The sequence below is a fragment of the Leuciscus leuciscus genome, assembly GCF_965113295.1.
Source record: "Leuciscus leuciscus genome assembly, chromosome: 4".
NCBI classification, from domain to species: Eukaryota; Metazoa; Chordata; class Actinopteri; order Cypriniformes; family Leuciscidae; genus Leuciscus; species Leuciscus leuciscus.
In genome coordinates, this window is record NC_138728.1 from 24505668 (window position 1) to 24522931 (window position 17264).

The window sequence follows — 17264 nt, forward strand, 5'->3', positions numbered from 1 at the left end:
TTTTAAATGAGTCTTAATATCTTACACAATTTTCAATTTAAATGTAATTTTAGTTTTTCTAGGGATGCTTATATTTTTATTGGAAAACAACAAAAAATACTAATTAATATATATATATATATTCTTTGCAGTGTACACAAGTCTACACCCCACACACATGAAAGTGAACGCTGCTCTACTTTCTGCTTTTAAAGACTGTTTGATCATCTGCTGTATTATTTCCCACGGTAAATGAGAGGAAATGGAAGAAGACTTTGAACAGCCAATAAACACACAGACATTAAAGTGCACTCTTAAATCTGAGTCCCTGAACTTGAGCTGATGCAAGAGCATGAACAAGTATCAAAGCAGCCCTCGCGCTCTCTTTATTATGTACGAGCTTCTGTGTGCTGGAAATTGGGGAAAAACTTTGATTATTCATGATAATTAGCATGCGTGTACACAACTGACATGAACTGTGCTGGTTCAAAAGGAAAACTCCTGAGACAAATGCCCCTGTAAGATCTACCATTAAGGTTTTAATCCAGCGCAGAGGCCTGAAGGTTGTCAGTGGTTTGAGGGTTAATGACCTGCTGTTTGTGTGTTTTGTGTGACAGAAGCTCGCTGTCAGAAGTTGTCCTGTGGGGACGGCCGCTAAACCCCTCGCCCTCATCAAGCCGCCCAGCCAGAGCATCGCCATCTCCGTGGTGCCAGCAAAGACTCCCGTTTCCATGGTGACAGCACACATTAACGGACAAAAAGCGTTGAGTTCTGAGACGCTCCCGACGTCCCCCATCAACCTCCAAACACCCGCCGTACACATCAACCGCTCACAGGTACAGCAACACAACTACACAACTACACACACATCAACCGCTCACAGGTACAGCAACACAACTACACAACTACACTACACACACATCAACCGCTCACAGGTACAGCAACACAACTACACACATCAACTGCTCACAGGTACAGCAACACAACTACACACTACACACACATCAACCGCTCACAGGTACAGCAACACAACTACACAACTACACTACACACACATCAACCGCTCACAGGTACAGCAACACAACTACACAACTACACACACATCAACCGCTCACAGGTACAGCAACACAACTACACAACTACACTACACACACATCAACCGCTCACAGGTACAGCAACACAACTACACACATCAACTGCTCACAGGTACAGCAACACAACTACACACTACACACACATCAACCGCTCACAGGTACAGCAACACAACTACACAACTACACTACACACACATCAACCGCTCACAGGTACAGCAACACAACTACACACATCAACCGCTCACAGGTACAGCAACACAACTACACAACTACACTACACACACATCAACCGCTCACAGGTACAGCAACACAACTACACACATCAACTGCTCACAGGTACAGCAACACAACTACACACTACACACACATCAACCGCTCACAGGTACAGCAACACAACTACACACTACACACACATCAACCGCTCACAGGTACAGCAACACAACTACACAACTACACTACACACACATCAACCGCTCACAGGTACAGCAACACAACTACACAATACACACTACACACACATCAACCGCTCACAGGTACAGCAACACAACTACACACTACACACACATCAACCGCTCACAGGTACAGCAACACAACTACACAATACACACTACACACACATCAACCGCTCACAGGTACAGCAACACAACTACACACTACACACACATCAACCGCTCACAGGTACAGCAACACAACTACACACTACACACACATCAACCGCTCACAGGTACAGCAACACAACTACACTACACACACATCAACCGCTCACAGGTACAGCAACACAACTACACACATCAACCGCTCACAGGTACAGCAACACAACTACACAATACACACACATCAACCGCTCACAGGTACAGCAACACAACTACACAACTACACTACACACACATCAACCGCTCACAGGTACAGCAACACAACTACACAACTACACTACACACACATCAACCGCTCACAGGTACAGCAACACAACTACACAACTACACTACACACACATCAACCGCTCACAGGTACAGCAACACAACTACACAATACACACACATCAACCGCTCACAGGTACAGCAACACAACTACACAACTACACTACACACACATCAACCGCTCACAGGTACAGCAACACAACTACACAACTACACTACACACACATCAACCGCTCACAGGTACAGCAACACAACTACACAACTACACACTACACACACATCAACCGCTCACAGGTACAGCAACAACTACACTACACACACATCAACCGCTCACAGGTACAGCAACAACTACACTACACACACATCAACCGCTCACAGGTACAGCAACACAACTAGACAACACACACTACACACACATCAACTGCTCACAGGTACAGTAACACAACTACACAACACACACTACACACACACACACACACACACACACACACACACACACACACACACACACACATCAACCGCTCACAGGTACAGCAACATAACTACACTTCACTACACGCACACATCAACCGCTCATAGGTACAGTAACACAACTACACAACACACACTACACACACACACACACACACACACACACACACCTCAACCGCTCACAGGTACAGTAACACAATTACACAACACACACTACACACACATCAACCGCTCACAGGTTCAGTAACACAACTACACACACACACACACACACACACACACACACACACACACACACACACACACACATCAACCGCTCACAGGTACAGTAACACAACCACACTTCACTACACACACACATCAACCGCTCATAGGTACAGTAACACAACTACACAACACACACTACACACACACACACACACACACACACACACACACACACACACACACACACACACACACACACACACACACACATCAACCGCTCACAGGTTCAGTAACACTACTACACTACACACACATTAACCACTCACAGGTACAGTAACACTACTACACTACACACACAACACAAACATCAGCCGCTCACAGGGACAACTACACAAACACACAACACAAACATCAGCCACGCGTTCTGGAAAAAGTGGTATCGGTGTATCCCTAGTTATTTTCAAAAACCATATTATAGATGCTTCATCAGATTTGAGATCAACCGCGGTGCAAGTGCGTCCCAAACTGTGTGTGGAGAACGGTGCGGTTGGATTTTTTACGAAGAACTGTTACACTCCTACTACACAAATACACAGCACAAACATCAGCCACTCACAGGTGCAACTACAGTTGGCCCAACTAAACGCAAACACAACACTATGCAAAACATCAGCCGCTCACAGGTACAACTAAATAAACCCATCTAAAAACCAACAAAAGCACCTCCATCACAACCCCAGCATTCTGAAATACATTGGCATGAGACAGGACCATGCCTCCCTCAACCACACAGCATTATTATAGTAATGCACACCATCACGCAGTGACAGATGACACATTCAGCACGGTGGCCTTTTCTGTGTTGGTCAGTTCTGCCTGGAAGTACCATCTCCTTGTGCAAAGTGGGCACTTTAAGTCAGGGTAGACAACATATCTAATTTGACAAAACTGAAAGCGAGACTGCAAAAGAGCTATGTGTTTGTGTGTGTTGATCATAGAGTGGTGCAGGTATGACATCACTTTGTAGGCCAAAAGACGAAAGCGAGTTGCATTTTAGCACTTTCGGTTCAATCGTCCCGAAGTCAATGGGTTTTTTGAATGGGGTTTTGGTTAAATGGCTGAAATAAGGTCTGTGGTGAACACAAGCTTAACGGTATAGCGGAGGATCTTTCCAAATTTTAGATAAGACCCGCCCTCTCCACTTTTTGAAAAGTTTGATTGATTCACCAGAATGATTGACAATTAGGAGGACCAATAGTATAGGTTACCCACCAGGAAGTAAAACATCCTCCGCTATACCTTTAAGACACTTTCATGTTTTATTCTACAACAAAATACATCAGTATTACCCCACTCGTGCTTTTTTTAAGCTGTTGCGTGTCTTTAAAAAGGTGGTTGCTAACAAGTGGTTAAATGGGACTACAGAGGCTGTTGAGGAGATTAAATCTCGCCGAACACATAAACTCAGTCTGCTTTTACAGCCTTGTTTTGCTTATAATTGTGCTCTTATAAACTATTCTAACGTTCTTGGAAAATGTTTTTAGATAAAAACTGAAAGAGTTTCAGAGACTGAAAGACGTGGGACCATGGTGTAGTTCGTTTATAGCCTACCTTTAGCTTTTTACTTCCAGTGACTGACTTTAGGCTTCAAAATTCATAAAAGTTGTGTTTATCTGTGATAATTATCTTGATGGACAAAATGTGCAAGTATAAACTTTTGTTGAAAACATAGCTTATTATTTTTAGTGATAATCCAAAAACCTATGGGGAAATCCTATTGGGTTTTTGTCGAGGTAACCAGTGTGATGCGAACTGCCGGTTGGCCTACAAAGTGAAGGTACCTGCATTACCTGCACCATTCTATTCAGCTGCCAATACTTGAATGTTTTGTTAGCTGATAAAACAAAAATAATCTGTCCAAAAACTTAAAAACCCACTGTTTAGAAACAATTGTAGGACTGTATTATGGTATATTGATCCTCTCTAGCTCACAGTACTGTCTTGCCTTTTGCCTCTTGCTCGGCCAACAAAACATTGAAAATATGTTTGTCCAAATATGTTATGTTGAAAAACATAAAAAAAAAATCAGTGTGTTATTGGCTCAGAGATCGTAAAACACTTGACACACAAGGTACAACAGGATTGCAACTCTGTACTTTTGCTGCCCACACTACTATTGTACCTGTGTGTTGAATGTTGTACCATCACTCATCCAACAAATCACTGAAAATAAACTGTTCACAAACTTCTGTTATCAAAACAGTATTTTACATTTGAGTTATTCCAACATATTGTATATTCCCTAGATTCTTATATCAAATGAAAAATACTGTCTACTCTGGTTGGAGTGTGTCCCAAAGCAGGTCTTAATAAATAATAGCAAAGACCTTCCCAACAGAAAAGACTCTTCATTCGCATGAGTAGTCACCCCCTCCACCGCTTCTTTCACTTGTCCTCCCCCTTCTCTCTCCCTTCCCCCTCCTTCAGACTGGAACGCTGGGATTGTTTTACTGCCTTTTATGGCTGTATTGTTTGGTAGAGTGAAGCTGTTTTCAGCTCTCCCAGCTGCCCACTGATTCAAAACCCTAAAACACCCATCGCACTAGAGAAGGAGAACCAATCACTGGCTTTTTGTTTTGTTGATGAATGCGGGAGGGGGGAGAGATCTCAGACCACCTGGCCAGTCATTTGGAACTGGATAATAAGTGGATTGTGGTCCGGTGTGGATGCACATAATAAAAGCTTCATTTCAGCACATATGCACCATATGAAGCAACTTCACAAGCTACACTGAACTGACAAGAATACAACTGCAAATAATTGTAGTTTGTAGGGTTGTATTACAAGAATTTAGCCAAAACTATATCAAAGTTTGTATGATTGGACTTGTGCATCGCCAGTGGACAGCAAAGGTCAGGACTGTTGCATGTTTCCATGTCCACTCCTGACATAAATAAAAAATCGCCTTTGATCATAATTGTTGAGATTTTTTGGGAACCTATTCACTTTTTCATTATGAAATAAATACAAGTAAAATTACAAGTACATTTTTAAATTCTTATTTAAAAATAATAATAATAATAAAGAAAATCGATGTTTTTATTTTTTTTATTGAAAATAACTTTAAATATCAGTGCTTGTTTGTTATAAAATTCAAATTATATATAGTTTGTAGAACTGGATGGTAACATGCAGGGAATGTAAAAAAATATTTATTTTTTTCATCGCTGTAATGCTTTGAGCACTTTGAACAAATATTGATTTTAAATGTTAGAATGTTCAGATAATATAGCTTGTCAAAAATACAAGTATTTAATGGTAAAATAAAAAGTATTTAATGGTAAAAATTTGCTAAATTGCTAAATTTATTGCAAAATATATCTATAGATGATGTGTAATTTGACATGATGAAACAAGATGTAAACAGTTTAAGAAAAAATATCACTATAACATTTTGATTTCAAACCATTTTTCATGTATCAAAGCTTGAATGTTATAACTTTTAAATTATATATCGTTTTTTGAGATAAAACATGCTTTTGACAGTATAAAAGTACTGCAGGTTAAAGATTTTAAATGAATTATTAGGGATTTAGGGTATCTGATTGTCATATTCGTTTGTAAAACAATGTAAGAATAAAGTCCATGTGTATTATTAAAATAGACATCAAATAATGCATGTGTTTTCATGTGTTCAAATGAGATGAAAAACGTAAAAGATTCCTCTAGGACACAACATACATTTCAACACAGGAAACACAAAAGAGAACAGATTGAGCTCAGAGATTGGGTTCATTATTCACAGAGTCCATAAAAATGCTGACCAGCTGCATATCTTTCAGAAAGGCCGTTTTTCTGTCTTCCCTCTGACCGTTCTTTTACAGATGTCTTTACTTTTGTTAAGCAACACTCAAAAGCATCTCCGTGCGGTTTCCTAGTGATGTCAATGCATAACAAAAGAGTCTTATTTAAAGTTTTTTATGTTGGTTTCCAGAAATCAGTTGAATAGATTTAATTACCATTGTTGAAACAAACAATTTTGTGACAAGAAAATGGCAAAAAATCGCTTTGTTCATTTGTGTGCATGTATATTAGAGGCTTTTGAGGTCTGTCAGAGTAAGTGCTTAGATTGTTCAAACAGCAGAGCATATGCATATGACCCTACCACAGACTGACGGAGTAAATGAATTCTAGCCCTAAGTGTCTACAGCCCCTTTCACACAGCCCGGGAAATTGCCGTAAAATTGCTAGAGTGCCTTCTGTGTGAACGCAAACACGTCCCGGGATTGATGCCGGGATCGATCCCGGGACGGGGACCTAGTAACATTGCCGGGATCAGTCCTGGAACGCGCTCTGTGTGAGCAAAAGCCGTAATCAATTCCATAAGGGGTGTGTCGTAGTGATGACGCTGAAAGTGGGATCGTTCGCCAGCTAGTGAAACGGTACGTGATGCGTAGATGTACTAGTTTATGACCGAATCAGAAAAAAAGCATAACAATTTCTCGAGAGAGAAATCGCTGCTCATAAGCAAACTTAAGACGCTGCTGAGACATTACATGTCACATCGATGTCACGTGTCTTTGCGGGAACTTTACGGGATGTGTGTGAACGCACGCACAGATTCCGGAAAATCACTGGCAGTGTGAATGAACCAAAATCAGACGGACAAATCCCGGGACACATTATCCGTGTATTTTCCGGAATCTCTAAGGGCTCAAGATGTAAGAGGAGAACTGCCCCCCGATTGAGCCTGGTTTTTTTCTCACTGTCGCCTTTTTCGGCTTTGTCGCACTTTGGCTTTTGGCTTTTGGCTTGCCTTAGTTGGGGACATTTAATATTCAACAATATTATTGATCTGCCTGCATTGACACCATTATATGAGAACTGAACTTAGCTGAATGATGGCATCACGGTTTTCTCCAGAAAGTCTATATCTCCAGTCTATATATAAATAACTAAATTAATAACTTTATTACAACAAAAATTAATCATCACTGAAATTACTTAAGCTGGACTGTGACGCTATTTTCTTCTAGAAACAAACTTTGTTGCAGTATTTTCCTGTTATCACTGTAAAGCTGCTTTGAAACAATCTGTATTGTAAAAACCGCTATATAAATAAAGGTAAAAAAAAGTGAGTGGCATGTTACAATGCATCACAACTGCATCACAACCGTTATAATCAGCGACACGGTCTACACTAAAAAACGCCCAGTACATTGCATCGCTTTGACACACGTTAAGTTGGGGGATGCCTTTTCTTTGTATTTATATGGTTTTAAAAATCATTTTAAACATCAGTAAGCTTTTGTTGAGTCAAACCACATGACATTTTACAACCTGAACTAACCTTGCTTTGTCATAAAGTCAAAATGATCTAATTGACCTTGACACAGTCGTGAGCGAGAGTGGGAAACTCTGGCCCACAAGATCCTCTGTCCAGCAGTGTTTAGCTCCAACCCTAATCAAAACACTTGAAAACAATCTAACCACAGTCTGCAGCTGGTGGGTTTCGTGATAACAGACATGGATTGTAGACGTACAAGTTATGCGACTGAAAGAGTAAAAAGGAGAGCTAAGAGACGAGATCTCCTACAACAGCAAGCAGCTCTACGTATAATTGTGGATGAGAAAAAAACTAAACGCAGCAGACAAAGGTGACAAGTAAATGCCGTTAACATGAGCTTTCTGTATGTTTGTCTTATTGCAGTTTTCCATGTTCGTGGAGTAAACACACAGTTTACACAGCTTTTTAAAAATGGTTGGTGCCTGTGCTTCGTATGGTATGCGTTCAGCCAATCAACGTACACTCATTTCATTGGTAGTTCCTATTGCGCTGGGTTAGACCCTACTCTGAAGTAGGAGCTAATCTAACCCCCCCCAAAAGGCATTCCTATTACTAAAATCGTTCCCAGTTCCTGTGGTCCCAAAAAGCAGGTACTTCCGCCAATAGTTATAAGTCAGAATTAGAGGAATTCACATTCATACGATATAGAACATACTTTTTTAACTGTTGTGAAGTTTTAAACTAAATGTAGTACCTACTATACATTTAGTACACTTGAGGAGATTCCCCCTTCCATATGTAAGGTGCTTGAGGACCAAGAAAAGCACTATATAAATGTAACGAATTAAACAAATTTAATTTTGTTTAAATGAATTAATTGGACCGCATTCAATTTGTACAACTTAAACAGTTTAAATTAAAACCCACCAATGTTGTCACTGGTGTTCCCCAGGGTTCTGTTTTAGGACCTCTTTTGTTTAGTATTTATCTTTTACCAATTGCCATCATCTTTTGGAAATATGATAATTCGTTTTCATTGTTATGCCGACGATACCCTACTTTATCTGTCTTCTAAACCTTCTTCAAAGTTTCCCTCTTCTGCTCTTGGTGAGTGCTTAAATGAATTAAAAAATTAGTTTTCAATTAATTTTCTAAAATTGAACAGTAGTAAAACAGAAATTCTTCTCGTTGGTTCAAAAAATTCAAAAACTAAGTCAGATATTTCTTCTGTGGTAATATATAATTGCTCTGTTCCTCTGTCGAAGCAGGTTAAAGGTTTGGGTGTCATTCTTGACAGAACTCTCTCTTTTGAAGCTCATATTAACAGTGTTACCCGTTTATATTAATCGTCTGCGTCCTGTCCTTTCACTCAAGAGTACTGCTACACTTGTGCATGCTCTTGTAACATCACGAATCGACTATTGTAATGCTTTGTTTTATGGGCTTCCTTCCAAATCTCTTCATAAATTACAGTTGGCACAAAATGCCACAGCTCGAATCATTACCAAAACTTCCATCTCTGAACATATTTCTCCTGTTTTACAATATTATGTCAAACTACTAAAAGTTTCTTTAAGACTCTTATTCTTTTAATGAGGCCTTTTATGATTTGAAACAGTTGTTGTACCTTATACCCCAAAATTTGTTTTTGATGTTATGCCTAATTGGCACAAGGAATTTTAAACAAGTTATTAATAGCACAAAAAGCATTGTCGTATTTCACTGCGTCATGCAGATCTGATCATAAGCCAATCAGGACACGGTGCGTTTACACCTGTCCAAATCAAATGGCTTCTGTATCTGGATAACAGATCGGATCTCGCATACCCCTGAACAAAAAAAAAGAAAAAAAGGATGGCTCTGGTGCAGCCTGAAAAACAGTTTTCAGTCGGGGGACGTTTTACAAAATGAGGAGGATGAAGAGGCTGCAAGTACTAATAATGTGGATAGATTCCGTAATGGAAACGGTATCGAGAAACGGATCCGAGAACGTTGCCAGCTGTGGTGGGAAAAATGCGTGTTCTTTACAGAAAATAAATGGTTCTTCTGCAACTTTAGGGTGCGAAAGCAAACATTTCAGTATATTTGCGATGTACTTTGCACTCGACTGTATCGTAAAACCACACAGCTACGTGCAGCAATTCCTGGAGAGAGAAGGGGGAATAATGGCTGGATTGTGTTTACATCACACTGAAATCCGATCACAATGCGTCCTCGACTACCTCCGAACCTGGGACACACTGATCGGATAACATTCCAATCAGAAGCGCGTTTACACTTGTCTTTTCAATGTGTATGTGGACAACATCCGGATACAGCTCGCATGTTAATGCCAAGTGTAAACGCAGCCCAAGAAAGACATCAAAAATGTGTAGTGTTGGGGGTACGGGGTTGGGAACCACTGTCTGACAACATTGCTGCATCTGAAACCGAATACTTCCCTAGGACAGGGTTTGTGAACCACTTGTGTAAGGCCTTACAGAGGCACTTCAAACAACCTAAATAAGAAGACGGGCTCTGTTCCGATGTTTATGCCCTGCTGATAAGTCAGAATTGGGGTGCTGTGCTACAAACACAGCCACAGTCGCACATGCCGGTCCAAAAGGCATCACTAATAACTCCCACACACCAATGACACGGCAAATGCCAAGTGTTAATTGAATTGCACAGCGTCTACATGTGCAGAGAGAGAAGAGCAGTGGGGTGTTCTGATTACGCAATTTGACTGCTTCATTTCATTTCAAAAAAGATTATTAGCATGCTGGTTCAGCTAACGGGTCACATATCGTTTTTCCTGGTGTGGCATGAGTTTTCAATTCTATAAAATAATAGATGCTAGTAATGCTAGCTTTTTAAGTTTGTTTTTCTGTCTCTGTGGCTGAAGTCAGTTGTCCTTTTGAGCAAAGAGCTGAATCTGTTCTGTGTGGAAAAACAAATATAATATATATGCTTGCATTTCAGCAGTGTATGTATTGAGATAAATGTCTGTATATCATGTATATATTCACTGTATATATTTCTATCTATAAAACACTCATCTGTGTGTCATTTCCTCTCGTGTTCACCTGCTGAAGATAGAAACTTTATGAACTGGTATTTTAACTGCTCACAGTGCCTCCATGTGGGGTTTGCTGGTACTGAACTAGTGACAGGGAAAAGACAAGAGTTTAGCTTAATTATGCAAATGTATGCATATTTAATTTTGCTAGTGTAGTTTCACTCTTATTTAACTATAGCCCTGGTTTAAACATTCAACAAGTTAAAATTTTGTAGGATGCATACAATAAGGAGAATTACCATTAGTGGTCAGCAAACTTCATGTTATTGTTTAATAAAATACTTGAATTATGGTATTTTTAATTTGACATTGATATCTGGTCACCCAATTTAATGAACAATATCACATGAAATATCTGGTTTATCTCCTCAAATTTACTCTCACTGCTCTCTCTGACTGTAACTGTGCCATTTCTTTAAAACATTTCTCCTTTTTTCTTCTTTTTGAATCACACACTTTAAACTATTAACTATTATTCTGCCGTAGAACTTTTACCTGTAAATATTTTAGCAGCATTTGACATTTTCATAATATTCAGTATAGATCTTAATATTTCTGTATTTGCTTTTAAAATAAAGAATGTTTTTTAGAGGCACCATCATATAAAAATACAGTAAAATGTTGAACACAAGGAAGAATATTTATATGTGGCAATATAGCAATAAACAACATTTAGCTACATAAACTTTTTACTAAGAAAAAATGCATGCTAAGACAGATGTTTGATTGACTGAAGTAAATTAATTGTAGAATCAGCTAATTCAGTGATATTTGGAACTGATTCACTTGTTTTTAGTATTAAGATAAAAGAAGTTTACAAGACTTAATATCACAAGTAGTGTTGCTTCACAAGTAAATTCATCTTGCTTTAAGGATTTTTAGATATTTTACTGGAAAACAAGTAAAAAAAGGTCAATTATGAATTCATTTGTTTTCATCACCGACCTCACTGAGTGTCACATACTATAGAAATTTTGTCCGATTTGTGTGTCCGTAAGTACATTTTAAATGCTTATAAGATCTATGACCGTGTTATGAAATGAAGCGCTCTCATAATTTGACTATTTTCTTTTGTGGATCACAAAAATAGACAATTCTAATAAACAGCTAAAAATAGGTGCTTCAGTTTACAGTTAAAAAGCGTATTGAGGCTCCAGGCCAGAATCAGCTTTATAGCTTCTGATCCGTGACCATCCGGGCAAAAACAGAATTGTTAGCGTTCACCTGACATTTCTATCTTGCTGCAGGGGCTGATGGGTAATTTCGTGCAGGCCTGCTGTTTCATTCAGTACTTTCACAAAATACAAGCTGAATGCCGCAACTCAAGGTTACAGCCTTCTCTCTCTCTCTCCCTCTCTCTCTGCTGGGATTCAGCAATTACTAAAATCACAGCCCTGACGGAGCAAGACATTTCATTCGGACCGTTGTCATGGGAACAGGCCGCAGGCCGCCCCACCTCCTCATGTTGGTTCGCTAGCGCACAATAGACAGAGATGAGTGACTGAGAGGGATTTTAAAGCAGTAGAGCTCAAACTCTTGTCTTGTATTCTTCTGGTTATATAACCCCCCTGTGACAGCAGGACATAAAGTGCGGAATCGGTGCACACTGCGGCCGTGGAGCTACAGCAAAAAAAAAATCCAGCTTCTTGTATTTATGATACTATTATTCATTGCTGAGGGGTCAAGGGAGTGGAAAACTCACTTAAACATTCACATGATTCCTTATTTAAGGCTACAGCACAATGTCTTACTGCTCTTATAAAAAAAAAAGTATATTAAACAAAACAATTCTGGTTGACCGTTGACATTACAGAGCTCACACCTCTCACGATTCTTTATTCGTCTGTCAGCGTTTTTTCAGCTCTGCTGTTAAACCTTGAAATGGAGTGTTTAGTGCAAATGTAAAAAAAAATGTGAAATTCAAATCCTACTTCCTGCCAGTGATATAAAATTCACTAAATAACCATTTTGTATCATTTCTTTTAAATCAGTTATTCACATTTAAGTTACTTGTCACTTGGAGTCACTTTTGGAGTCACAAAAAATATGGAAACATGTCTGAAGAGTTCATTTTATTGTTAATTTATATATATATATATATATATATTTTATTTATTTTTATTTATTTATTTTTTATAATTTATAATATATTTGAGTGGATTACAAAATTATGTAAGTTTGTTTCCGCCAAAGAATATACAAAAAAGGTGATTTTTTTTTATCTCTTAATTCTGACTTTTTTCTCACATTTGTGAGTGATATAAATATAAATAATTGCGTGATATAAAGTCGCAATTGCGAGTTATAAAGTCAGAAATGTGAGATATAAACTTGCAATTCTGAGGAAAAGGTATTTTTTTCCCTCAGAATTTGACTTTATATCTCACAATTCTAAGAAGTCAGAATTATGAGAAATTGTTTTATTCAGTGGCGAAAACAATCTGATATTTTAGTTATTAAATATATTTTTAAATATATATATTTTTTTTTTAATATATAATTTTTATACTTGTACAATGATTATATTATCAATAAGTGAAAGACCATGTTCATTTAATTGAAATGCTTTCTGGGAGAGCCTATCTCGGCAAAGATAATTAAAACCAATTTGCTCATCCAGCTTGTTATCTGAGGGGATGAAAATGCTGACAGCATATGAATATGCATACTTCCCTGATATATAGTAGATGAAAAACTGCATGTGTATGTCTGAATTCATAGTATTCATAAAGCAGTAGGCAAAAAGTACCCGGATGACCTACTACTACTTCCATTGTTTAAGCAATTTTTTGTTGTTGTTTATTTGCTCTATAACGGGGCAAATTGGCCTTAAAAAACATCTGTAGCCATTTAAAATTAGAGGCAACCACTGCGTTTTAATCACAATCCAAACTAAGATGCTACACATGTAGCATGAGCAGCTGTTTTTGATTTAAATTAGATTGCATCATTTCAAGACTTTGAAATTGCTACATAAGACACCTGCACAAAACAAAAACAGACGGACTGAATGAAAACACAAATTCACTCTCTGACAGGAGATGGCGCTAATGGAAAAGAAGCGTTTCTTTGGAACTGCTGTAAACAAAGCAGCTGTGCTGATAAACACTACTTTATATGGAGGCGGGGCGATTCCAGGATTTTATAAATGGGTGGGCACAGGGGGGACCAAGAACCAGTCATTTATGGAGGTAAGAGGAAAATAAAATGCCATCGGAACTATCTGAAGACAGTCAGTTCCCTTAAGAGATACATTCATACAAACCCCCACCCCAATTCAATATTTGTATTTTTATTCCCATATTTCGAGCATCGAGAAAGCATCACGCTCTCCTCTTTGCGTCCGTCTTCAGCGTGTCTCTTCTCTGGCCTGTGTTAACGTCCTGTTAACAGACTTCGTAATATTTTCACACAAATGGCATTTCAGGACATGATTGCAATGCATTTTGTGTGGAAGTCCGGAATAGAGATATGCCAAAATAAAACAAAAAACTGTCCGGTTGCCTATCCTGTGTTTGGAGCACAAACCGGTGTGAGACCGGTGCATCTCTAGAAAAAAGGTCGAACCACAACAATTATTTGCTCTCCCACAAATGCTTCCAAATAAATTGAGGTCGCACACAGGGTTTGAAATTAACTTTTTTACCCACCGGCCAATTTGGCTACCAAAATAAATGAACTACATCACTGCTTATATAAATAAATGAATGAATATATATATATATATATATATATATATATATGATGAGTTCAGATGCAAAAGCCTCTAAGTGCCATCTGAAATTTTCTTCTAGAATGATAATTTTTATCAAGCTCGTATATTTAAGTTCAGTAATTTCACTTAAATGGCAATGAAAATTACCTATTAATTGTCATTTAAGTGAAATTACTGAACTTAAATATACGAGCTTGATAAAAATGATCATTCAAGAAGAAAATTTCAGATGGCACTTAGAGGCTTTTGCATCTGAACTCTTCATATATATATATATATATATATATATATATATATATATATATATATATACTGTATATATATATATATATATATATATATATATATATTTATATATTCTTCAAACAAAATTCTTTTATCCTCATCCTTTTCACCAAAAATGTGTTTTAGGTGGACAGATGAATACAGTACAAAGAACATGTAATGTTGGAAAATAACAATGTCTTTTCTGTTAACCAAATGCTTTTCAATCTTCGATATTGCTTCAATGCAAATGAACAAGCACGCCATTATTTGTTGCGTGCACGTGCTCAAGTAAGCCAGATATGCAGAGATTTGCACAATACGCTGTTTTTAATATATCATGATGACTCACGAGTTGAATATTTGCGCTAAATCTGCGCAGATTTGGCTTACACAAACTTCCCCAGCAAAGTGAGTAAATATAATAACACGCCAAATTGGCTAGTGACTTGACAGCGTTACCCACCACAGTTCATTTTTGCCCGCATTTGGCGGGTTGGCTACCCTGGTAAACCAGAGTTCTCGCGAGAGCACAAGTTGAATTTGCTCAGCGAGTTACTCTGGTGTCGAGCAATGGAGCTCATTAAATATGCCCCTCGATCTGAGCTGCACCAATCACATCGGGTTATCTGATATAGGCGGGTCAGAGGCGAGCTAAACAGAAGACGACAGCGCTGTGACGTCGAAGTCATCAGTAAACATGGAAAGATGCCTATGGATAAATAGCAGTGGTTTGTAACGGCTTTGGCCACTACAATGAACGAGTTAGACTTGGCTTTTTCCCAAAAGAGGAACAGAAGACGGCGCTCAAATCGTTCCTTTGCAAGAAGGGTGTTTTTGCTGTTTTGCCGACCGGAAGAGTCTAATCTACCAGTTAGCTCCGCTGGTAGCTAAGCGTATGGGGTTTATTGTTGTGATTGGTCGTAGTGTTATCCAATTGCGTGCTGTGAGATTTTCAAATGCATGCTTGGTGCCGCCCCTCGAGCTGGACGATTTTCATTGATCGACACCAGACCATTAATCTTTTAGATTTAGGTCTGGATTTCCAGGCTACGGGTTGGCGGATGTTAATTTCAAACCCTGGTCACACAGATTCAATTTTGGTAGCATATGCGACCAAAATGGTCACAATTTCGAGCCTTGAAGTGATCACTTAACTATCCCATGAGGCCAGGGGAGAGGATTTATGAATTACTTAAAATTACTTTCTAAGGGTGATTTACTCCATTCTGACCACTACTGTAGACATCAGTGTTAAGATCCAAACTATAAACTTTTATAGTTGAACTTCTGTGATTAGTTGAAGATATTGTATGGTTGAATGTTTGTTTCATATGCAGATTTGAATTTTCAAATGACACCAGTGTGATCATGAATTAGTCAGAAATAACAGTTTGGATTAATCATCCAGTGATTCAGTGATTTGTTCTGACCAATAATTGAGTTAACAAACTACCTCACTAAACCGAAAGTCATCACCTGAATCACCACCTCATGACTGACTCAAAATTTTCCAAGAAATGAGTCCTACCGAAGAGCATGTGCTTTTGAGTTCACCTTTTGAGCTTTTGAGTTCATTTACTGAAAAGGACAGGATGAAAGTGAATCTGGCTCTACTTTACTATTTGGCTGGTTAGCATGAACAATAGATTTTGTAACTACACCATTACACATCTTTTCTCTTCATTCTGTCCCTCTAATGTCTGAAATGATTGCTTTGTAAAGTAATGATTCTCATTACATGTTTTCTTTCTCTCTGCCAGATGTTGGGAGCCCTCACGGCATTCCCGATAAAGGTGCCTCACATCAGCTCTCTGCAGCGACTGGCAGGACACTCACCCAGCATGCTACCTCAGGTACTGCACAACACTAAATGAACAATTCAGCATTCACCTTCTTACATTTACATGCCACAAAGTGCCTTATTAATTATTAATAATATTTTTATCGGACATGTTTAAAACATTCTGAAGAAATAGAAGGATAATCCACAGCTGAAAGTCAGAGGGATTCATAGCAGTCACTTTTATTTCAATTTGTAACAAGGCCTCGCCGCATTTGCGCGTTGAAAAAGTGCGCTGTACAAGCACAGTGGCCTATAATGGCTGACAGGACAGTTTGTTTTTCTGAGGTGAGAGACTTTTTATTTCGTAACAAGTTAGGAAAATAACGTTGGAATAATGACACTGACAACATCTCATCTGACCGCAGATACTGAATCAGGACAACGCCTTTTTCTCAGGCACTCTTTAATTAAGTGTTAATTAAAGCT

General features: G+C 38.5%; 1 protein-coding gene across 1 annotated transcript in view; it reads left to right on the forward strand.

Moving 5' to 3' along the window:
• The window catches only part of phf21b (PHD finger protein 21B), a 56340-nt gene that overhangs the window by 27264 nt on the left and 11812 nt on the right, over positions 1–17264 (forward strand). Inside the window, exons 2-3 of the mRNA XM_082167431.1 lie at positions 597–815; positions 16756–16848. Coding sequence (XP_082023557.1) covers positions 597–815; positions 16756–16848 — 312 coding nt within the window. The remainder of the gene's footprint in view (positions 1–596; positions 816–16755; positions 16849–17264) is intronic.